General features: G+C 43.6%; 2 protein-coding genes across 2 annotated transcripts in view; both read right to left on the bottom strand.

Annotated features, from left to right (window-relative positions):
- Positions 1 to 1,052: 1,052 nt before the first annotated feature.
- Positions 1,053 to 18,114, bottom strand: dync2i2 (dynein 2 intermediate chain 2). The gene is made up of 11 exons (XM_080788522.1): positions 17,977 to 18,114; positions 16,261 to 16,374; positions 15,604 to 15,756; positions 14,393 to 14,474; positions 14,131 to 14,158; positions 13,365 to 13,522; positions 13,032 to 13,141; positions 10,714 to 10,884; positions 5,183 to 5,436; positions 3,964 to 4,124; positions 1,053 to 3,007 (listed from the first exon to the last, which is right to left on the bottom strand). The coding sequence occupies exons 1-11, from the start codon at positions 18,052 to 18,054 to the stop codon at positions 2,769 to 2,771; spliced, it is 1,548 nt and encodes a 515-aa protein (XP_080644648.1). The 5' UTR covers positions 18,055 to 18,114; the 3' UTR covers positions 1,053 to 2,768.
- A 1,250-nt stretch (positions 18,115 to 19,364) lies between these two features.
- The window catches only part of LOC308333136 (uncharacterized protein), a 34,609-nt gene continuing 29,156 nt past the window's right edge, over positions 19,365 to 24,817 (bottom strand). Inside the window, exons 17-24 of the mRNA XM_080789331.1 lie at positions 24,415 to 24,524; positions 23,637 to 23,751; positions 23,391 to 23,513; positions 22,840 to 23,108; positions 21,995 to 22,076; positions 21,226 to 21,267; positions 20,278 to 20,608; positions 19,365 to 19,628 (exon numbers count right to left, since the gene is read on the bottom strand). Coding sequence (XP_080645457.1) covers positions 19,456 to 19,628; positions 20,278 to 20,608; positions 21,226 to 21,267; positions 21,995 to 22,076; positions 22,840 to 23,108; positions 23,391 to 23,513; positions 23,637 to 23,751; positions 24,415 to 24,524 — 1,245 coding nt within the window. The 3' untranslated portion in view covers positions 19,365 to 19,455. The remainder of the gene's footprint in view (positions 19,629 to 20,277; positions 20,609 to 21,225; positions 21,268 to 21,994; positions 22,077 to 22,839; positions 23,109 to 23,390; positions 23,514 to 23,636; positions 23,752 to 24,414; positions 24,525 to 24,817) is intronic.

Here is a 24,817-nt window from a genome sequence, read left to right as displayed (position 1 = left end):
CGAGGCTAACTTTTTTTTTCAAAATTTCAAAAAACATGGGCTATAACCTTAGAGTATATATACAATAGAGAAGACACCCAAGTTCTCCTCCCGTCCACTTGCATTGAGTTGCTCAGAAGCGCATGAGGCGAATCCACTCCTCCTTCCGGTTTAGGAGCCCTGTGCATTCTGGATTTTTGCCCTCAAACACATGAACGCGCGAGCGACCGGCAGAGTGGACGGAGCCTAGTGCGCGTTCATGTGTTTGAGGGCAAAACCTTACCAAACTGCAATACCTTCTTCGGCCACTATGTCCATTGCGCTTCAGGATTTCCTCTGGGTGTCTTCTCTATTGTATAATAACTCTATGGCTATAACCCATCGTTTTTGTCATTTCGTCATTTTTTTCAAATCCTCAAAAATGATGAAAAACGGCGCGCTATAGTATGCCGTACGATATGGGCTATAGCCCATGGTCCAAAATGATGAGAAACGAGGATAACTTTTATTTCCCAAATTTCAAAAAACATGGGCTATAACCCATCGTTTTTTTCATTTTTTCATAATCATCAAAAATGATGAAAAACGTCGTGCTATAGTATGCCGTACGATATAGGCTATAGCCCATGGTCCAAAATGATGAGAAACGAGGATAACTTTTTTTTCCAAATTTCAAAAAACATGGGCTATAACTAGGCATGTGAATCTCGTCTCATCTCACGATTCGATACGCATCTCGATGCACTGCCAGCGATACGATACATTAGAGATACATGGAATCCCCTGGCGATACGATGCGATACTCCCTCTTCCCGATGCGATGCGATAACCATTTAGTTCAAATCAATGCGATACGATGCGATTCACCCCTCTACCGATACGATGCAATTTGATGGAGATTCATCACAATAGAAAGGATTTATATTAAAGCTCTATTAATTTCCCAAAACATGTAAAAATGCATTACATTTAAATTCAAAGCAATTTATTGTTTTACTGTAGGTTATTATTATAGCTCTGCATCTCAAACAACCCAACTTATAGAATTATGTAAGTAAACAAAGGGTCTGCTCTCTGCTGGTTATTGTGGAATTGTTAGATTACTAATAATCATAGGCTATAGTATAATAATTATATCTCAAAGGTCAATTTGAGGTTTTGAGTATAGAGGGTTCAAGAGATTAAAATGTAATAGCCTATGTAATAGCTCAATTAATGTTACCAACATATAAATAGAAAATAAACAAATAAACAAAACAAAAATGACAGGTCACACTCGTAGTGCTGTCAAACAAGTAGTTTAATCTGCAACACAGTTTTATAATATAATTGCCTATGTATAGTGGGGGTCCCTGCTTGATCTCTCACTCTCAGCTAAGTGGTCCTTGGCTTGACCTAAAAACATTGAAGACCCTGGCCTGCATGTATTATTAACGTTATAAATACATAGCAGATGTACAAGCTCACAACGCGTCTCATCCACGCCCCGCTGTGAGCTTGTGGATCTGCAATTTTAGGCGTGCGACACCGTCTTGCTGCAGAATATAAATAAGGCTTCTATCCCAGAGAATAGCAGGGGAAAGCTGGACAGTGGAAAGTTGTGGAACGGTTGTAAACGACTTTAAACGCAAGCAGTACACCCAGCTGTGGCGTTGTTGTTGTTGTACACGTGTGTGCAGACTGCAGAAGCTTTCTTTAATTACAAATTGATGATCGCGAGTCGCGACGCAGATTCGCGTCGGAGAATCAGCTAGAACAGCTGTGTGGATCATTAGCAGCACCAGCGCTACAGTGAAAAGTCAACTGATCGACGGACAGCTATTTTATAAAGCTAAAGGTTGTGCTTCCTTTGTGCGTGGGGTTCACTTCTGTTCGTCGCGGGTGCTCTTTATAGTCTGTTGTCTCAACGTGTCTACTCTACGGTGCAGAGTAGCTGCGTGCTCGCAGCGCACAGCCGCACACTGTGCGGAGCTGGCTGCGAGAGACCTTTTTTTTCCTTCCTTTTCTGATGGTACGTTCAATGCGCCTCGGAAACACAGGATAGGGTGAAATTTACCATGAAAAAACAGTGCAACCACGGATTTTACCGGTGCAAGCACTCCGCGAACGATGCATCGAGATTTCACCCGTCAATTTTACCGACACACAGTGAATGAACCGATTCACTCGCATCGCGCACGTCATAATCGATGTATCGATACGTATCGATTATTTTCTACATGCCTAGCTATAACCCATCGTTTTTTTCATTTTTGTCAAATCATCAAAAATGATGAAAAACGGCGCGCTATAGTATGCCGTACGATATAGGCTAAAGCCCATGGTCCAAAATGATGAGAAACGAGGATAACTTTTTTTTTCAAAATTTAAAAAAACATGGGCTATAACCCATCGTTTTTTTCATTTTTTCATTAATTAAATTTTCATAATTATTTTAGTGTGTTTAGTTTGTTTAGATCACTTTAGAGCCAGCCAAGCCTATGGAATGTCATGTTTGTTTAGGGCACTAAATGACGAAGTAAGACGTCATGCGGTCAATATAAATACAGTCGGCGCCACACAAGTGTGTTTTACCCATAAAAGAAAACTCAGGTCGGCGACACCATAGAAAGGTTGTTTGGGAAACAACTGATGGGGGGCTCCCGCATTGGTTAACGCTTTGATAGCTGCTCCAATCAAAGCGTCCCATTGGTTCATTCTGCAACCTCGGCGCACGAGCTGCTACAATCAAAGCGTCTCAGTGGTTCATTCTGCTGCGCGAGCTGCTCCAATCGAAGTCTCTCACTGGTTCATTCTGCGACCTCGGCAGCGAGCTGCTCCAATCGGAGCATCTCGTTGGGCTGCTGCTCCGTCAGCTCGGCGCTCAGCGTCCAGACATGGAGGTGTCCGTGTGTGCTGCCCAGCGCCAGCAGGCCAGGCGCTCTGTGGTTGAAGGCCAGACAGGTGGCCACACCCCCAACACCCCCCACATCCATGGAGGCCACGGGCCGGACGGACCGCCTGCCCAGGTCAAACACCTGCACCGCACCTGGGATCAGGACATAAAGGATGATTTAATACTTATGAACACCTGGGATCAGGACACAAAGGATGATTTAATACTTATGAACACCTGGGATCAGGACACAAAGGAGTTCATAAAGGATTGATTTAATACTTATGAACACCTGGGATCAGGACACAAAGGATGATTTAATACTTATGAACACCTGGGATCAGGACACAAAGGAGTTCATAAAGGATTGATTTAATACTTATGAACACCTGGGATCAGGACACAAAGGAGTTCATAAAGGATTGATTTAATACTTATGAACACCTGGGATCAGGACACAAAGGATGATTTAATACTTATGAACACCTGGGATCAGGACACAAAGGAGTTCATAAAGGATTGATTTAATACTTATGAACACCTGGGATCAGGACACAAAGGAGTTCCTAAAGGATTGATTTAATACTTATGAACACCTGGGATCAGGACACAAAGGAGTTCATAAAGGATTGATTGATTTAAAGCAGTGGTTTTCAACCCTTTTCATATCAAGGTCCATTATTTATTCAGCATGTATTTTGCATATATTTTGTTGTCGTTGGATAAGATTCTGTCCACAATTCCATGCTGTATCGACGATGGTACCATAGGGAGGACAACAGGCAAACAATAACAAAATAACAATTCTTCTACCTTCTCTAAATGTTGTAGAATTCGTGTACATTAAGTAATGCAGATGTTTAACAATAATTTACCTCGGTTTAAGTCCATTTGGTTACCAACTCCTCAAGGACCACATCGTGTTTTTAAATATTTTATGATGATATTGAATCTTGCTGTTATTTTTCATTTATGAATTCTAAGGACCCAACAAGAACAAGGACTTTTTGTTGGGTGCTATACTTTTAGTGGTGTTTGACTGTACCCTGTGGTTACCGTTTGCATTTCTGCCTACTAAAGTATTCAATGAATCAACCATGATACTGTACCTTGTCCAGTCGCCGCAGCAAAGACCAGTGGCCTGGTGGGGGACCAGCGGACCTGGAACACGTAGGAGGAGTCGGACACCCTCACCGACAGCAGAGGGTTGGCCTGGAGCACGGAGTGGAGATGAACCAGGCCGTCCGTCCCAGTGCTTAGAAACAAGTTCCTAGACAACAACAGAACACAGTGGAGATTAACTCAGGGGAGCACCTGGAGATGTTGCTTGGCACGCACTTATTTTTTCCTTTTTTAAAGTATAAAAATAATGAATGTCAGTTATTTGTCATGTCTGCCGTGAGCATTTATTTGATTACCAGGCGAACATAAATGTATTTTTTATTCACATGTTCAATGGCAAAAACACACATAAAATCACAATTATTTGTGTGACAAGTAGACTATTTAGTTGTACCTGTGGAAAGGAGACCAGTTATTTGTACCTGTGGAATAGAGACCAGTTATTTGTACCTGTGGAAAGGAGACCAGTTAGTTGTACCTGTGGAAAGGAGACCAGTTAGTTGTACCTGTGGAAAGGAGACCAGTTAGTTGTACCTGTGGAAAGGAGACCAGTTAGTTGTACCTGTGGAAAGGAGACCAGTTAGTTGTACCTGTGGAAAGGAGACCAGTTAGTTGTACCTGTGGAAAGGAGACCAGTTAGTTGTACCTGTGGAAAGGAGACCAGTTAGTTGTACCTGTGGAAAGGAGACCAGTTATTTGTACCTGTGGAATAGAGACCAGTTATTTGTACCTGTGGAAAGGAGACCAGTTAGTTGTACCTGTGGAAAGGAGACCAGTTAGTTGTACCTGTGGAAAGGAGACCAGTTAGTTGTACCTGTGGAAAGGAGACCAGTTAGTTGTACCTGTGGAAAGGAGACCAGTTAGTTGTACCTGTGGAAAGGAGACCAGTTAGTTGTACCTGTGGAAAGGAGACCAGTTAGTTGTACCTGTGGAAAGGAGACCAGTTAGTTGTACCTGTGGAAAGGAGACCAGTTATTTGTACCTGTGGAATAGAGACCAGTTATTTGTACCTGTGGAAAGGAGACCAGTTAGTTGTACCTGTGGAAAGGAGACCAGTTAGTTGTACCTGTGGAAAGGAGACCAGTTAGTTGTACCTGTGGAAAGGAGACCAGTTAGTTGTACCTGTGGAAAGGAGACCAGTTAGTTGTACCTGTGGAAAGGAGACCAGTTAGTTGTACCTGTGGAAAGGAGACCAGTTAGTTGTACCTGTGGAAAGGAGACCAGTGTATGGAGTGGACGGGGCTGTTGTTTGTGGCTCTGAAGCAGAACACCGCGGGGGCTCTGAGTGTCACGGAGCCGGCGGCGTCCTCCTGGTGGTCGCAGCGGGGCACTGCGGCGGGCGTCTGAGAGGAGAAGCTGCACTTGAGGAGCAGGCCGCCCTCGGACCCCACCACGAAGGTGTCAGAGTGCCACGGGGACACGGCGAGCGACGTCACCCCCACCATGGCACTGCCATGGGCCTGCACAGGACAAGGACAGCAGAAACACAGGTGTTTTAAGGGCACTGCTTCCCAAAGTGGGGCCCGGGGACCCCCAGGGGTCCTTGAGGGAGTTCCAGGGGGTCACCAGCTATGATGGCTAGTTAGTAACCAAATGGACCCATAGATCTGTAACTCTGAGTTAAATTAACATTGATTCTACAATATAAATTGGGGTCCCAGAGATAGAAATGCCATTTAATGCGGGGTCAGTAGCTTAATGCATGTCAAACTGAGGGTCATTGAAATTAAACTGGTTTCATTTTTAAATCTTCTTTCTTCTAGGGCTTTAAGCAACTAGTAGACTAGTTAATCCACTAGTTAACCTGGCTGGTACTAGTTGGAGAGTTGACTAGTTGATAAGGAAAATAATTATAATAATTCCTCCCGTTTTTGTAGTCCTCAAGATCAGGTAGATTATAGTTATAGTCACCAATGTACACAGTTTTTAAATGTTATTATTATTATTACTTTTTACATAATAGGTAGGCCTAGTTAAACAACTAGTCGACTAGTAAACTAGGCAACTAGTCAACTAGTAAAAATCACTAGAAGTGAAAGCCCTAACGCCCTGGCATATCTCTTCAAATGTTGGTGTAATTAGTGTCAGTTTTGGGGTTCTAGACACGAACATTTTGGGAACCACTGTTTTAGGGCACTGGTTCCTAAACCCTGGGTAACACTCGGGCGAAACCGAAAAAGCATTTTCAAGCATTTTCATGAAAAAAACAAAACCCTTTTTTTTTCACCCCAGTAATTTCATTAAGAAATCAAAGAAAAATCTAAGAAATTCCATAAATTAGAAAACATTAGCCAATCACGACGTGGCACGAAGCGAAATCACCCGTCACTCCCGTCCGACATGCGTTGGTCCAACATGCGTTGCTCCAATTAGTCCTTGGGCCGGACGAGATATCGGTACCGAAAAGGCGGCAAAGTTTAGTTGTGATTTTTTTATTCCTATACATCCCTAGATTAGGTTTTGATATGATAGACCTTGCTGACTGGCAGCTTTTTAGTGGTTATCACCTCAAACCCCCCTTTTTGGTATATGGCTCTGGCGAAATTGTGTAAAGGCATACATTAATTCACTAAAATTACAAAAATCGACTTGGTAGTCTAAAATTTGTCATGTAGTATCTTGACACATAGGGGTAAGTATCAGAATAGGATTTTGGGGCTATCTACCATTGTATTCTTAAATATGACCTACATCATCCTCAGAAACACAAAAATATACACTGTCCGTTTAACAAATAACAACAAAGATGGTTATTTTCCAGCACATTAGGGTGAATATAACTGCCTCACTTGTATATAGAAAACTTCCCATATCCTTAAGCTTCAATTTAAGCCCAAGATGACCTCTCTATCTTGAAGATTACTCTTTCTGTGGCCAAAATGCTGCACTATACCTCAAATCGGAGACATTTTCATTATCAGTCCTATAGAATGTAACAATAGGTTCACATGTCCTGCAACTACTACTGTCTGAAGTTAGAAACATGAATACTACAGCAGGAACACAAATGCCTTTTATTATATTTATATTTATTTATTATATTATATGCACATAATAGCTTGTTTCAGTACATAGCCTATCAATAGTCAGTCACCCAAATCAATGTGCACCCAAATGTTAATAGAAAATAGAAAAAAAAAATAGAAATGTTGAATGGGAGAAGAGGTAGAAACCTGATTGTGTCCACCTTGATGCATTAATATAATTCAACCATCATCACTCCATGTCACCCTCAATAAATATATGTGGGGGTCCTGCATGGTTCTCTAATAGGCACACTGGTGTAAGGGTGATATAGCCTACAACCAGCAAACCCCTTCGTACAGTATACAATTCGTTCATGGTCCTTCGAGCACAGATCACCCTGCCATCAGAGATGGACCGGAGTCCCCCTCCCCAGCTCCACCGCCACCATCGGCGCAGCAGCGACCATGGGCCCCAGCCCCCCAGCAGCCATGGCCCTCAGCCCCCCAGCAGCCATGGCCCTCAGCCCCCCAGCAGCCATGGCCGTACTGTACTGTACATTATGTGTCGCATGTCGTTATAGGTGAGCCGTACTGTACTGTACATTATGTGTTGCATGTCGTTATAGGTGAGCCGTACTGTACATTATGTGTCGCATGTCGTTATAGGTGAGCCGTACTGTACTGTACATTATGTGTCGCATGTCGTTATAGGTGAGCCGTACTGTACTGTACATTATGTGTCGCATGTCGTTAAGGTGAGCCGTACTGTACTGTACATTATGTGTCGCATGTCGTTATGTTGTCCAGCATTCACAGCATGTCAGGGCCCTCAGCTCCACAGCAGCAGCCATGGCCCCCACTCCCCCAGCTCCCCAGCAGCAGCCATGGACCCCACTCCCCCAGCAGCCATGGACCCCACTCCCCCAGCTCCCCAGCAGCCATGGACCCCACTCCCCCAGCTCCCAGCAGCAGCAATGGCCCCCACTCCCCCAGCAGCCATGGCCCCCACTCCCCCAGCAGCCATGGACCCCACTCCCCCAGCTCCCAGCAGCAGCCATGGCCCCCAGCTCCCCAGCAGCCATTTCAGGGCTCTATAGGGTCCAGCATTCACAGCATGTCAGAGCTCTATAGGGTCCAGCATTCAATGCATTTCAGGGCTCTATAGGGTCCAGCATTCACAGCATGTCAGGGCTCTATAGGGTCCAGCAGTCACAGCATTTCAGGGTTTCTATAGGGTCCAGCATTCACTGCATGTCAGGGCTCCATAGGGTCCAGCACTTTCGTCATGTAGGTCTATATGGCTCTGAAATAGCATTCAGGGCTCTATAGGATTCAATTAAATAGGTATCAATTCAATCCTTACATTAGGAGCATGTCTGGGCTCTCTAGGGTCCAGCATTCACAGCATGTCAGGGCCCTCAGCTCCCCAACAGCAGCCATGGCCCCCACTCCCCCAGCAGCCATGGCCCCCAGCTCCCCAGCAGCCATGGCCCCCACTCCCCCAGCTCCCAGCAGCAGCCATGGCCCCCAGCTCCCCAGCAGCCATGGCCCCCACTCCCCCAGCTCCCCAGCAGCCATTTCAGGGCTCTATAGGGTCCAGCATTCACAGCATGTCAGAGCTCTATAGGGTACAGCATTCAATGCATTTCAGGCCTCTATAGGGTCCAGCATTCACAGCATGTCAGGCCTCTATAGGGTCCAGCATTCACAGCATGTCAGGGCTCTATAGGGTCCAGCAGTCACACAGCATTTCAGGGTTTCTATAGGGTCCAGCATTCACTGCATGTCAGGGCTCTATAGGGTCCAGCAGTCACAGCATTTCAGGGTTTCTATAGGGTCCAGCATTCACTGCATGTCAGGGCTCTATAGGGTCCAGCACTTTCGTCATGTAGGTCTATAGGGCTCTGAAATAGCATTCAGGGCTCTATAGGATTCAATTGGTATCAATTCAATCCTTACATTAGGAGCATGTCTGGGCTCTATAGGGTCCAGCATTCACAGCATGTCAGGGTCCTCAGCTCCCCAACAGCAGCCATGGCCCCCAGCTCCCCATCAGCCATGGCCCCCACTCCCCCAGCTCCCAGCAGCAGCCATGGCCCCCAGCCCCCCCTAGCAGCCATGGCCCCCACTCCCCCAGCTCCCCAGCAGCAGCTGAGGGCCATGGCTGCTGGGGGGCTGTGGCCCATGGTCGCTGCTGCGCCGATGGTGGCGGTGGAGCTGGGGAGGGGGACCCCGGTCCATCTCTGATGGCAGGGTGATCCGTGCTCGAAGGACCATGAAAGAATTGTATACTGTACGAAGGGGTTTGCTGGTTGTAGGCTATATCACCCTTACACCAGTGTGCCTATTAGAGAACCATGCAGGACCCCCACATATATTTATTGAGGGTGACATGGAGTGATGATGGTTGAATTATATTAATGCATCAAGGTGGACACAATCAGGTTTCTACCTCTTCTCCTATTCAACATTTCTATTTTATTTTTTTCTATTTTCTATTAACATTTGGGTGCACATTGATTTGGGTGACTATATTGATAGGCTATGTACTGAAACAAGCTATTATGTGCATATAATATAATAAATAAATATAAATATAATAAAAGGCATTTGTGTTCCTGCTGTAGTATTCATGTTTCTAACTTCAGACAGCAGTAGTTGCAGAACATGTGAACCTATTGTTACATTCTAGGACTCTGGAAGGCTATAGTGACTGATAATGAAAATGTCTCCGATTTGAGGTATAGTGCAGCATTTTGGCCACAGAAAGAGTAATCTTCAAGATAGAGAGGTCATCTTGGGCTTAAATTGAAGCTTAAGGATATGGGAAGTTTTCTATATACAAGTGAGGCAGTTATATTCACCCTAATGTGCTCGAAAATAACCATCTTTGTTGTTATTTGTTAAACGGACAGTGTATATTTTTGTGTTTCTGAGGATGATGTAGGTCATATTTAAGAATACAATGGTAGATAGCCCCAAAATCCTATTCTGATACTTACCCCTATGTGTCAGGATACTCCATGCCAAATCTCACACTTCCATGTGTATTTATGTAATTTTAGTGAATTTTTATTTGCCTTTACACAATTTCGCCAGAGCCATATACCAAAAAGGGGGGTTTGAGGTGATAACCACTAAAAAGCTGCCAGTCAGCAAGGTCTATCATATCAAAACCTAATCTAGGGATGTATAGGAATAAAAAAATCACAACTAAACTTTGCCGCCTTTTCGGTACCGACATGTCATATCTGGGCACTTGGCCCAAGGACTAAATGCTCCATGCTTGCGGTTAGGGTTAGCTTGTTGGTCTAATGACAGTTGGACTGATAGTATGTCGGACTCGGAACTAAAGCCTGTACCTGTTTTAGGGAAGGGAGAAGAGTCTGGGACGTGTGGACTCTGTGAGGCATCGTCCAGGGTGTTTTAGGAAAGGGAGAAGAGTCTGGGACATGCGGAGCGTTGTCCAGGGTGATTTAGGAAAGGGAGAAGAGTCTGGGACATGCGGAGCGTTGTCCAGGGTGTTTTAGGAAAGGGAGAAGAGTCTGGGACATGCGGAGCGTTGTCCAGGGTGTTTTAGGTAAGGGAGAAGAGTCTGGGACATGCGGAGCGTTGTCCAGGGTGTTTTAGGTAAGGGAGAAGAGTCTGGGACATGCGGAGTGTTGCTCCAGGGTGTTTTAGGTAAGGGAGAATAGTGTAGGTCTAGGACATGTGTAGCGTTGTCTGGACAATGGTGACGCATTTGTTTCATCATGACTAGTAACGACTCACCTTGGTGTGTGCATAGCTGCTGTGAGGAACCTGTTCCCTGACGAATGCGTATCCTTCAGAGAGAAGCAGCCTCCTCTGGTCTGACTCCAGCGTCCACAGCAACACTCGGCCCCCCGAGCTTCCACTGAGCACCCCTAGGTCCCTGCTGCCCTGACATGGCACCCACACAACCTGGACACAAGGTAGCAGCAGACAGTGCTCACTTAATCTAAGCTATACCTAAGTCCAGTTCAATGAAGAGGGCTGTATTCCACAGATCAATAGGATCTATGCACTATGGGCCTCTTCTGACTTCTTTATATTTATGTATGGCTCTGTTCCATTCTGGTCAAAGAGAGTCAGGGTGCTGCTATTGTGCATGTTGGCTCACTGGAAACACTCTGCTACACCAGTAGGTCTCACTGGAAACACTCTGCTACACCAGTAGGTCTATAGAAACACTCTGCTACACCAGTAGGTCTATAGAAACACTCTGCTACACCGGTAGGTCTATAGAAACACTCTGCTACACAAGTAGGTCTCTAAATGGAAACACTCTGCTACACCAGTAGGTCTCAAAGTGGAAACACTCTGCTACACCAGTAGGTCTATAGAAACACTCTGCTACACCAGTAGGTCTATAGAAACACTCTGCTACACCAGTAGGTCTCAAAGTGGAAACACTCTGCTACACCAGTAGGTCTATAGAAACACTCTGCTACACCAGTAGGTCTATAGAAACACTCTGCTACACCAGTAGGTCTATAGAAACACTCTGCTACACCAGTAGGTCTATAGAAACACTCTGCTACACCAGTAGGTCTATAGAAACACTCTGCTACACCAGTAGGTCTCACTGGAAACACTCTGCTACACCAGTAGGTCTATAGAAACACTCTGCTACACCAGTAGGTCTATAGAAACACTCTGCTACACCAGTAGGTCTATAGAAACACTCTGCTACACCAGTAGGTCTATAGAAACACTCTGCTACACCAGGGGGTCTATAGAAACACTCTGCTACACCAGGGGGTCTATAGAAACACTCTGCTACACCAGTAGGTCTATAGAAACACTCTGCTACACCAGTAGGTCTATAGAAACACTCTGCTACACCAGTAGGTCTATAGAAACACTCTGCTACACCAGGGGGTCTATAGAAACACTCTGCTACACCAGGGGGTCTATAGAAACACTCTGCTACACCAGTAGGTCTATAGAAACACTCTGCTACACCAGTAGGTCTATAGAAACACTCTGCTACACCAGTAGGTCTCAAAGTGCCCTTGAGTGGGTTCCAAATGGCCCTGTACGGGGATGTAACTCAGAGTGTACAAAATACAAATGGAACCAAATGGAAATCCATTTGTACACTCTCAGTTATGGGGGGTACTTGAAATTAAAACGTTTGAGAACCACTGTACACTTAAAATAATTAGTATCATCAGTAACACCTATGAAGGAAGCCGGAAGAGGTCTGGAGGTAGGAAGAGTTATGTCCAAAATGGCGTTATGTGCAGATAGCCTATTGCATTGTCTTCTAGTTACGAAACTATTGTTATAAACAGATAACTTAAACTTTCCATACTATACTGTACGTTCTGAAAATAATAAAGAAGAAAATACCGGATTCAATGTGCCATTTTAAATATGCTGTATTCCTGACTGTTGATTTATTTAATAGATTTATTTCGTACGTGGTACTTTTATTTTAATATGGCTCTATAATCCGCAATCACAATATAGAGATATTTAACACTGTTACTGAACAAACACTCTATAGCAGGGCTGTCCAAAAGGTACATCACAAAGGATGTGCAGGCACATGCACATGCACATGCACATGCACATGCACATGCACATGCACATGCACATGCACATGCACATGCACATGCACATGCACATGCACATGCACATGCAACTAAAAATATATAGTTTAGATTTTGGCATCTCCCACTTGAATTAAGGTGACTTGATTGATTGACATCAAAAGGGGCCTGACAGCTCAAACCCACAATGCAATAATAATACCCTACCAATTCATTTCCCATTCCCAGTGTGTTTGTCTTATATGTAACGCCAGCCCCCTCAGCTATTTTCAGCAATGGGATATTTTTTGGGGGGTAGATAGATCTTGCTGAGCTGGTCATTTTGAAAGAAGCTGAAAGTTTAAAAAAATAGGAAGGTGCGGGCAGCCCTGCTCTATAGTCTAGAGCAGCGTTTCCCACACTGTTTTGGGGTGTTTACATCAGAATAGTGAGATATTTAACACAGAAATACCTTTACATGTAAACATGTTCTATGTACCTGCTATAGCAACAGATGATGAACAAACTGACCTGATAGACGGGTTCCCGGTGGCTTTGCACTGACATTCCAGTTTGGGCCACCAGGGGGTCCTGTGTCCTACTAGTGTCCCAGACCACCACCTCCCCACTGTACAGACCACCTACAGGGCAAGACAAACACACACAATCAAAGGGCAGCAGTGCCGGGCCCCCCCCAGGGGGTCCTCAGAGTAACTACAAGGGGGTCCGCCAAATCTTTGTGTGATGCTGAACATTAGTAGAATAATGTGTTTTCGGGAGAGTTGGTGGGGGAAAGAGCAGGCCAAGTACAGAGCCAACAGTCAAGTTCATATTATTAATAATAATAATAATAATAATAATAACCTGTGATAACGTTGGGTAACGTAGGGTGGAAGCACAGAGCAGTCACTGCAGAGTGAACGTCTATCACCAGGTCTGCTCGCTCCGCGCTCACGCCTCCACGGTCCAGATTCCACGTGCACACGTATGACTTTTCACTGGTCCAGTCACCATCATCCATACTGCAGGACAGGACAGGATGCGCACGCACACACGCACATGAGCATAATATTTTATACAACAAGTAAGACGCGTGCGTGAACAATGATGTAATGTGCTCCGAGCCAGCCTAAGGTACAGTGGGGGCAGCGGTGGCCGAACGGTTTGCGGAGCGGTCTTGATATCGGAAGGTCGCTAGTTCGTATCCCCGGACCGGCATGTTAAAATGACCACCGCTGAAAGTGCCCTTGGACAAGGCATTGAACGCCTACCATGAAATGTTCTATGAGCAGGGCCTGGCTGTAAACAAGTTCTTGAGCTTAGTCCAGTTACCCTGGGTAAACATAGTACCTTTCCTTTCCAGTAAGACATCTATGATGTATGACAAAATGGGCATGATTACGGCCTGATACAACTTGTATTTCAAACATTATCATATATAAACCAGAGTTAATATTATAACATATACACATACATACACTGTCTACTGTCAGTGGTTTGTGAGATTAGCTCTGGACACAGACATAGTCTGACATACAGACTCTTATAGACGGCTAGCCTACTACAGAGCCATGCAGCAAAAAAAGAAAAAGAAAACATTTAAAGTGTTGAAAGTACAAGTCAAACATACCGTCCGTAAGCACAAGCAATAACAGAACCTGAAGAGAAAGAACAAAACAAATGGATTAGAACCTCATTTGGCACACGCACGCACGCACACAACACCAGAGGGATCTCCACAAATCACGTTCAGCCAAACAAGGCTCAAACAAGGGTTTAAATTTGTTCTCCTGCTATGCCACCAAAATGTGGAATGCCAGTCATATAAAAAATGCTTCGAAACCGCTCTAAAGGGGTGGTTTTGAAACACACACACACACACACACACACACCTGTGCTGTTCCAGGATACACAGGTTACGTGGAGAGCTTTCTCCTGAGCGCTGGGCTGATGCATGCGATGGACACATGACACCTGCACACATCACATTCAGAGAAGATTCATAAATACGATCAGACCAGATCAGAGCTTGATTGATTCCGCAGTTCCTTTTTTTCCATTATTTTTTAAAACATTTTGAAATAGTGAAAATAGCACATCTACAAGCTCACACCATGTCGCATGGCAGCACATTGTGAGCTTGTAGATCTGCTCGTTTCACTACTCTCAATACTACTTTCAATACTCGTATGATGAACTACAGTACTATGGCATTCATTTATATTTAAACGTAAAAAGTACAAATATGGAGATGCAGGGTTTCTGCCCGACTACAACACTTTGGAGTGAAAGAGTTGCTATCACTGCCTTCTGAGCAGTTCCATTTTAAACTGCGGATGTAACATTTCATGTTGCTCAGATAATGAAAAAAAGGCTGGCAGGTGAACTGCCACAAACAACAGAAAGGAGTTACAGTAGTTCACCCAAGAAACAACTCATTTTCTATCAATTACACACCCCATGAAGCCTTCAATTCATGGATATTTCTTTGTTTTGATTGATTAACAGTTTGCAACAAAAAAAAAAGAACAAAAAGATTGTAAATGAGTGTAAAAATTATGTATTTGGTCCTGCGTAGGATCTCCTTCTGACCAGCCACCCGGCCATCGAATTACTGGCTCAGGAATGCGACAAAATAAATAATAATAACCGTAATAAAATAAATAAATAATAATAATAATAATAAATATATATATAAATTCAAGGCTTCATCATTGAACTAACCAAGTATTTGATAGAAAATAAATAATATCTAATTGTTTTTGTAGGTGAATAGACCTTTAGCTAAGAGAGGGCGGGGCCGGGCTCATTCATTCCAATGTAAATATCATGGACTTTACAGATTAAATACTGGTTCATTTTTGGAAACAGACCTTCAAAAATCTCTTCCAAATCCGTCAACAATACCTGCCGTATATGCACTGGAAAAATATGTGCGTGACATTTGTTTTTTAAAACAATGTTTTATCATATAGGAAAACTATTGGTGGAGAGGTTTGTCTAACGTAACCAATGTCATGCTTAGCTCTGATTGGACCATATCAGTTTTGGGAGGGGCTTAGCTAAAGGTCTATTGGCCCGGTTGATTGGTCGGCCCGCTCACCATTTGACTGTGCTCCTCCCAGTTGACGTGGAAGCCGTCGAAGGCGTGGCTCTTGGTGTTGGCGGCCAGCGCTCTGAGGACCATGTCCTCCACGCCATGCAGGAAGTCCTTCAGCCCCTGCAGCGCCTCTTGGTGGCCTCCTAGGAAATCCTCCTGATGCACAGCAGGGACGTGCAGAGAGAGTGTTAGAGAGGCAGCGGCTGAAATTCCCAAAAAAGCACACTTTTGGACAAAAATAAGCGAAAGTAGCAGATCTACAAGCTCACAACGCACGGCACTGTGATGCGTTGAGAGCTTGTAGATACGCTATTTTCGGGGCGCGATCCCACACTCTTTATCTACCGGAGATGCGGCGTACAGCATGGATTTAGAAACAAATTGTTTCAACGCAAAATGCTACGTTCAAGTTCAGGAGAGTTCAGAAAAAAAGCAATTCTCCTGAATGCTGCCTTTGGGTAATGGCATGGAAAGCAGGCATTTGCATTTTTTTCCTTCCACCATAGCAGTAAATGCTACATTCAGGGTCTGGAGAGGGCAGTTGTTTTACAGACGGGTAAAGGGCAGGGCCACAGGGCAGGGTCTGGAGAGGGCAGTTGTTTTACAGACGGGTAAAGGGCAGGGCCACAGCTCTACGTTGACGTCTGTGTGTGCACGTGCCTGCTGATGTGGACGGTGTGCTGCTTCTTCTGTCTGGCTGGACTGTGCTGTGGTGGAGCCTCTGGTCTGAACCCCCGACTCCTCATAATGTACCGCTCTGGTCTGGCTGTCCCTCTGGAACACAGGAGTAGTTTAACTGTACAATGTACCACTCTGGAACATAGAGGAGTAGTTTAACTGTACAATGTACCACTCTGGAACATAGGAGTACTTTAACTGTACAATGTACCACTCTGGAACATAGAGGAGTAGTTTAACTGTACAATGTACCACTCTGGAACATAGGAGTAGTTTAACTGTACAATGTACCACTCTGGAACATAGAGGAGTAGTTTAATTGTACAATGTACCTCTCTGGAACATAGGAGTAGTTTAACTGTACAATGTACCACTCTGGAACATAGAGGAGTAGTTTAACTGTACAATGTACCACTCTGGAACATAGAGGAGTAGTTTAACTGTACAATGTACCACTCTGGAACATAGGAGTACTTTAACTGTACAATGTACCACTCTGGAACATAGTAGTTTAACTGTACAATGTACCACTCTGGAACATAGAGGAGTAGTTTAACTGTACAATGTACCACTCTGGAACATAGAGGAGTAGTTTAATTGTACAATGTACCACTCTGGAACAGAGTAGTTTAATTGTACAATGTACCTCTCTGGAACAGAGTAGTTTAACTGTACAATGTACCACTCTGGAACATAGAGTAGTTTAACTGTACAATGTACCACTCTGGAACATAGGAGTAGTTTAACTGTACAATGTACCACTCTGGAACATAGAGGAGTAGTTTAATTGTACAATGTACCTCTCTGGAACAGAGTAGTTTAACTGTACAATGTACCACTCTGGAACATAGAGGCGTAGTTTAACTGTACAATCAATGTACCACTCTGGAACATATCTAGTTTAATTGTACAATGTACCTCTCTGGAACAGAGTAGTTTAACTGTACAATGTACCACTCTGGAACATAGAGTAGTTTAACTGTACAATGTACCACTCTGGAACATAGGAGTAGTTTAACTGTACAATGTACCACTCTGGAACATAGAGGAGTAGTTTAATTGTACAATGTACCTCTCTGGAACAGAGTAGTTTAACTGTACAATGTACCACTCTGGAACATAGAGGCGTAGTTTAACTGTACAATCAATGTACCACTCTGGAACATATCTAGTTTAATTGTACAATGTACCATTCTGGAACATATCTAGTTTAATTGTACGGCATGTTGTGAGCTTGTAGATCTGCTAATTCCCACTAAAAAATGTTTCAAACTGTTATGAAACTATTATGATGATTTTGGACAATAATTGTGATTATCTCAAATAATCAGTCAATAATGTAACAATTGTGACAGGCCTATCAATAATCAATCTAATGCAGTTCATAATAACATTAATTAAATTTCACCTGCACGGAATTTCTTTCTATCTGCAAAGTGTTTCATAAAAAAAAATCTTTGTATGAAATACATAGAAGATAATTCAAGCTTTCCGTACAGCTGCAATCTAATCGTGAGTTTAATGTCGTACCATCAGATAGGAGTAGGACTTTTCTGTTTGGATGTATTGGGCTGTCAATGCAGTGTTGTAACTCTAGAATCTAGTCTAGCTACACAGAATGAGCGTAGGGAGAGGGCACATATGGGGCTACACGGCTGTAAGAAATGTAAATAAATGTTAGAAGACGCCATAACGCACCGTTTCCGTGGCTAGTTGATTACGTTTCCTCCACACCGATTGGATCTCCACGCCGTCCAGGACTTCATCTGTAAACATTATTAATTATTTATGTATTTATTTGAATGATCATAGATGAATCTACATTCTACAGGCACTGTGTGGTGGAGGAGCTGCTAGCGGTCTGCTAAGGATCCTAGCATGACGTCACTTCCCTTTGTCTTGTTGTCGTTACCATGACAATGACGCCCCTAGTAGACTAGACGAGGCGCGTACGCAAATAGCGCACTGAGCAATGCAAACTTATAGGCGAGTGCGCTCCGGTGCGGCATTTCAAAACGAGCCATTAAGCGCAATTATATTTTGAATAAATTTCTGCTACTTTTAGCTTATGTTTTTATACTAAGTGAATCCAAAAACATTTACATACTGTTGTCAACTTTCAAAAGTACAACTATCTGACAGAAAATGAAGGCACAATGTTTCACAAGATAGGTGAGATTTTTAGCCCAAATGTACAGATGCATCCGTCACTGTCAGAAACGATAAATACATCTACGAGAGTCTACATTTTGGGGTAGGTGAGGTTTATTCATATTCAATATCAATATTTATTTGTACATGTTTTATCGCGATTGTTTTTTGGTAATGTCAAAATTATGTTTCCTCGAGTCGTGCCAATACCTAACCTCTGCCCTGGATATACCATTGACGTCGCCAACAATCTGACCATTAAAAGCAATCAGAGTAACAACTTTAGAGACGGTACGGTAAGTAGTTAGTAATACTATATTAGAACCTACCGTCACATATCACAAAGCTGACACTGACACCTAGTGGCGCTTCTTTGAACTACTGAAGAATAAAATGCTTTGTTAATTGAGATTTGTATTTCACATGTAGAATCATCGGGGTACATTTCAAATAATGCAGTAGAGATACTCAAATATATCTACATTACATACACTGTGGAATATGAAAACAATAGTGCTGTATGGTAGAGTGGTGGTTCCCAAACTTCTTCATGTCAGTATTAAACAGCTTGTGATTTAAAATAGTTAATGTTGCGACCCACTATTACTTTGATATGTTTTGACTGGGTAGCGCACCTATATTTTATTGTTATAGCTCCATCAGTCCTAAAATAAATACTATACATAAAGTTAGACACTCTTTATGTATTCACTGAAGCAACACTTTACACCACAAAGACAAATGTTATTTGAATAAATCTTTATTAAAGTAAAATATTAAGATGAAGTAAAATATTAAAAGAATAATAATAATAATATGAGAAATACCCAAGGAGAATAGAGTACGACACAGTGACAAATAAAGAGCTTATCTTTAAGAGTGCTTGCATATTAAGCAGAACGTTTGGTCACATTTTGTCCCAAGAAACTAACCAAAACAGTCTGGTTTGAGAGTGAAAGAAGTGTTGTAACAAAGAGCCAACTGTAAAATGAGGAGGAGTGTACCAGACCGTTTAAAGGGTCTTGCTTATTTTCTCATTGGCGGAGACTGCCAGACAGCAGAGCTGGTCCTCTTGAAGAAGCGAGGTTTCTTGGTGCGAAATATCTCTTCTAGGTTGGGAGGCTCTATGGGTCCAAACAGCGCATGCAGGTCAGGTGGGTTGAAGTATTCTTTGACGAGTCGTTTCTCGAGCTCTGGACCTGGAAGGGAAAAAACATTTTGCATTCAGTGATTGAACAAAAACATGTAGTCGTCCTTGGCAGTGTGGGCCTTTGGAAAGAGGTCATCAAAAGTCATCCTTGGCAGTCAATGAATTAAGACCTGCAGAGTCTACCAAGGCGTGGGCCTCACAGCATAATTGCCGAAGTCCTTTTTGGTCAAATTGACATTTCTGCATAACAATTTCTGCACCTTACTGCCCATGTCCTCAACCTATCAGAATGCTTATTAAATTCCACAATGACTTGAGCAGAAATGATTTTGGAATGTAAATAAGTCTGATAAGCTGAGAATATAGGAAACTAGAAAATGTTCGCCTCAGGGCACAGGTCTCCACCTGCGTTTTTTTTGGAAAAATCAGTCATTACGACGGCATTAAGGACCACCAAAATACATTTTAGTTGACTAAATCAACTGTAGATTTAGTGGACTAAGATCTTATGACATTTAGTCGACTAAAACTAGTCTAAAACTAAAACTAAATGAAAACTATTCAAGCGACTATGACTAAAACTTGCTGCCAAAAACAACACTGGTGCGGAAGAATGTGAATCATGGCCAGCGGGGGGGACGACGACGACGACCAGGCTATCGTATTGGGGAACAGTTTGAATCAAACTTCATTGGTACCTTGGGCCCAGGACGGGATGGGTTTCCGTGGGTCCGACTCGTCGTCCGTGGAGTCGCCGCTGTTCTGGTCCATCCCGTAGTCGTCCTGGTTTGAGCTCAACCTCACCGGCTTGTTTCCACCCTTAGGAGTGATGGAGTAGGACTGTGGAGAGGGGTTTCCACCCATAGGAGGGATGGAGTAGGACTCTGGAGAGGAGTTTCCACCCATAGGAGGGATGGAGTAGGACTCTGGAAAGCCTGGGGACTGCTCCCGAAAGGGGTTCACCTCAACATCCACAGTCACATTGAGACCAGCAGCCATCATCCTCGCTGGAGTCTTCATCACAGAACTCTACAGTAAGTAGACAGCAGGGATTAACGTTAGCTCTTACAGATCAGCATAGTTAATGCGAGGTCAGTCTTAACAGAAAGACAACGATCATGATCACAAAAAATATCGACATGTATTTAACCCATTTTGACCTGGGAACGATGCTACAAATGTCTTCAAAATTCTGACAGTTTTCCGAAAAAACCCATGTCAGTCGTTTTCACGTCAAGGACCCCCAAGATTATACGTAATTGGCCGACAAACCCCATCTGAGAATATGTAGTTCCAGGGACTACCCCCCCCAGCAGTTAGTGAGGTCAGGGTCTTATGATCAGCAAGACCAAATATTTAAAAAGTGTCACATAAGTGCTACAGCCATCGGATTATCATTGCTATAGTGTTCAGTAACACTCAAGTGTTAACACAACAGGTTATTCAGAATAAAGACACTAGAGTGCCCAGCAGATATATTTAAATTAAAAATTCCCAAAGACGTCCCCAGACATCTTGTGGGCGATTATAAAAAGACATCTGGAGATGTCCTGGGCACATGTGTTTTAAATGGTGATGGTAGTCATTGCTATAGTGTTCAGTAACGGTGTTAAACCTCTATATACTGTGCACATATTATTACCAACCTGCATATTAGATGCTGCTTCAGCCAGTCTCTGCTGCTCTTCCTACAGATGTAGAGAACCATTAATGACATTCACAGTCTGTCTAACCTTACAATCATTGTCACCCGTCTTTGTCTGCAACATTACAATTATTATCACCAGTCTGTCTAACCTTATAATAATCACATGTCTGTCTATCCATCTGTAACCTTACAATCATTATCACCTTGTAGAAACGTTTTATTCGTTACAGAATAACCTGTTCGATAAGCTAACACTTTCATATAACAACCGTTGCAGATATGATCGATATATTGTACCGATGTGATCGATATATTGTGCATCCCCAAAAGCCAGTGCCTCTTTAATGTGTTATGAGTAAAATGCAAATCACAATATACTTTGCCGAGTGGAGGCTGGAGCTGGAGTCATGGTCTCGTTTTCAATGCAAGAGTTATTTTCAATGCAAGAGTCAGCAGTAAAGTGGTTGAGTTACAGGGTGATCAACAGTAGAAAGCATATTGGAATTGTACCCATTCTTACTGCATGCTCACACATCACGTGATGTGTGGTCATTTTATTCGGTGACCATGCATGTGCATGCTGTGGGTGGAAATAATTATAGTAGACGTAAGACGTAAGACGTAAAAAGAAAAAGAAAAAAAGGACACACCGCTGTTGCTGTAAACATTCAAGAAGGCCGGGCGGTTATTAAAACCTCTATGACATTGACTTTTGTATTCATTTACATGAGTAAATAAATGTGAAGAGTTACAAACTGATTGTTTACCTTCCTTCTCTGCTCCTCAAGCACCTTTCTCTTCTCTCTCTCCTGTTGAAGAGCCAGAGCCTTTTCTGCCTCCACTTGCTCCCTGAGAACAACAAAACATTCATTACTAAACTCAAGAGTAAAGACAAAGAGAGACTTGGTTGGGCACTGAACCACAGAAAGCAGCACATCTACCAGCTGGCAACGTGTGGCATTGTGAGCTCCTTGCATGTACAGTACATCCCTGCTGCTTTTTTATGCCACTATAATAATTGTACATATCTTAAGATTACTGCTACATAGTCATACTACATACGAACCAAGTCACTATACCCACTATTTGGGGCCAAGTTGTTACACCAGTCTTATCCCCAAAACACCTTCGCTACCCGTTACGTTCTGTGAAATAGATTAATACAACAACACTGTGCATTTTGAAGCGAATGGCTTTGCACAGCAGAGATCGTCGTCTTAAAACACAATTTACACAAGGATTTGACTCTCACTTCCGCCTATTAAAGGACAATTAGAATCACAGAGATTCGTTGAGAATTAGGAGCGAGGGAAACCTCTGATTGTTGTGCGCCCGGCCCGACTCATGACATTCCCATTGCAGGCACACTCTACCAAACAGATTTTGCCACAGGTGGTTTTAGAATGCGCTATATGCTTTCCCGTACACGTGTGGGCAAGATGGTAATTTCAGGGATGGTGCAACCCATGGCCACACATCCAGGCGTAAATAACTGAGGTGGCAAGACATGGCATAACGTATAGCCCGCCCGTAAGATACTGTTGGGGGAGACAGCATCAACGGGGTGGCGCAGTGAGGAAGATAGGGCCCTTTCTGTGTAGTCAGCGAGTACCGTAGGGCAGCAGCCCGCAGCTCCATAGCTCTGTGCATCTCCTCCAGCTTGCGAGCCCTCTCCTCAACCCTCTCCTCAGCCTCCAGCTGGCGAGCTCTCTCCTGCTCCTTCTCAGCCCTCATCTCGGCTTCCAGCTTGCGAGCCCTCTCCTCAGCCTCCAGATGGCGAGCTCTCTCCTGCTCCTCCTCAGCCCTCCTCTCGGCCTCCAGCTGGCGAGCTCTCTCCTGCTCCTCCTCAGCCCTCCTCTCGGCCTCCAGCGCCTGCCGCTCCTCCTCAGCCTGTGGAGCAGGATTCAAAACCACTTAAACCCTGTACGTAGTCGACTGTATTCCTCATGAGTCCCATGTATAGTTAAGAGTGTATTCAATGAGCTGCACCTTTGGCAAACATTAGCAGATCTAGAAGCTCACAACATGGCAGATCCAACTTTAGATTTAGCAGATCGAAACACCTACAACGCACTGAACGCAGTGTGAGCCTTTACATCCAATTAGCAGATCTAAAAGCTTACAACGCAGTTAACACTAAATAAGAAGTTGGCACTTTGTAACGTTAACAGTCCAACTTACATCCTGTTGAAGCCGCTTCAGTCTCATCTCCTCCTCCCGTTTCAGATTCTCCTCTGCCAGGCGCACGCGTTTCAGATTCTCCTCTGCCAGGTGCTGCGCACGCAGCTGCAAACACACAAGGAAAGTTGCCAAGTTGATTAATTAAATGCAGAACAATGTTTAGGTCCGAGTGACATCGCCCTCTTTTTTTACGATAGTTAAGGACATCAGCAGGTTGAGGTTTCTCACCTTCTCATCAATCTGAGCCTTTTTCTGCTCAATCTTCCTCCTTCTCTCTTCCTCCTTCCGTTCCTCTTTCTCTGCCCTCACTTCAGCCGCTCTCCTCTGCCTCTCCTGCAGCTTCCTGAATACACAAAGAATCAAGTTGACAGATTAAAACTCTTCCTAAAAAAAACCCACATCAAGCCAAACAGATTATCTCATGACTTAAAGGCTGATTCAATGAATGGAACAGTGAAAGGAGTCATCCGCATTAATACCGCGTTTCCTAAATAATTAGCAAAATAAGGGGATGTGACAAAGTACAGATGATATGACAAATGTGTCAACGGTACAGTATCCGTTTGTTGTGTTCTTGTGAAAAAGGCACTAGAAGCAGGGACGTGAGTTTTCACTGTGGAGTTTGACGCTGAATGTTAAATAGGAGTCTGATATAAATAAGTCTGATCAAATGAATACCAAACAAAGTTTAAATGAAGCAATTTAAACTGTCTGGGGATCACATCAAAGCAGATGTGAAAATGTGGTGCAAATCTTTGAATATATATTTCAGAGCGAACATTTTTAACTAAACTATTTGCTTCTGGGGGGTCCCTGCCTGGAACTACATATTTTGAGATGGGGGTCGGTGGCCAAATGGAGACAATTCTGGGGGTCCTTGACATGAAAAATGTGGAGCGCCACTGACATAGAAACATTTCAGAAAAAGTTTAGAAGCCTTTTTTTAATCGACCTCAGTCCAAAATGGGTTAAACCAACCCTATGAAACCACTTGAAGACGCTCTACCTTTTACGTTCCTCCTGCAACTGCTTCTTCTCTTCGTCCAGTTTCTTCGCATGTTCCTCCTCTTGCTGTAGTTTCCTCTGCAGCGCTTCGTGTTTCTGGAGTTCTTTGGCCTGAAAGAATGTTCAATAAATACATCAGTAGACCCCCACCAGTGCATTGAGATCACACGCTTTAGTAAGTCCTCAGCTACCCCGGGTGGAAAAGAACCATTACCTTCACCCCGACATGACTGAAGACACTGTGTGACTGAAGACACTGAGTGATACTGAAGACACTGTGTGAGTGATACTGAAGACACTGTGTGACTGAAGACACTGTGTGAGTGATACTGAAGACACTGAGTGATACTGAAGACACTGTGTGTGATACTGAAGACACTGTGAGTGATACTGAAGACACTGTG

The sequence above is a fragment of the Protomyctophum bolini genome, assembly GCF_963924005.1.
Source record: "Protomyctophum bolini genome assembly, chromosome: 18".
Taxonomy (NCBI): Eukaryota; Metazoa; Chordata; class Actinopteri; order Myctophiformes; family Myctophidae; genus Protomyctophum; species Protomyctophum bolini.
The sequence above is the reverse complement of the archived record's forward strand: the minus strand, read 5'-3'. Positions and strand labels throughout refer to the sequence as shown.

Coding starts and splice junctions, on each gene's coding strand:
- dync2i2 (XM_080788522.1), bottom strand. CDS start 18,054: ATGTTTACAGATGAAGTCCTGGACGGCGTGGAGATCCAATCGGTGTGG. Junction 14,475..15,603: donor GGGAGGAGCACAGTCAAATG/GTGAGCGGGCCG, acceptor TGATGTGTGCAG/GTGTCATGTGTCCATCGCAT. Junction 3,008..3,963: donor TGCTGCGGCGACTGGACAAG/GTACAGTATCAT, acceptor TCCTGATCCCAG/GTGCGGTGCAGGTGTTTGAC.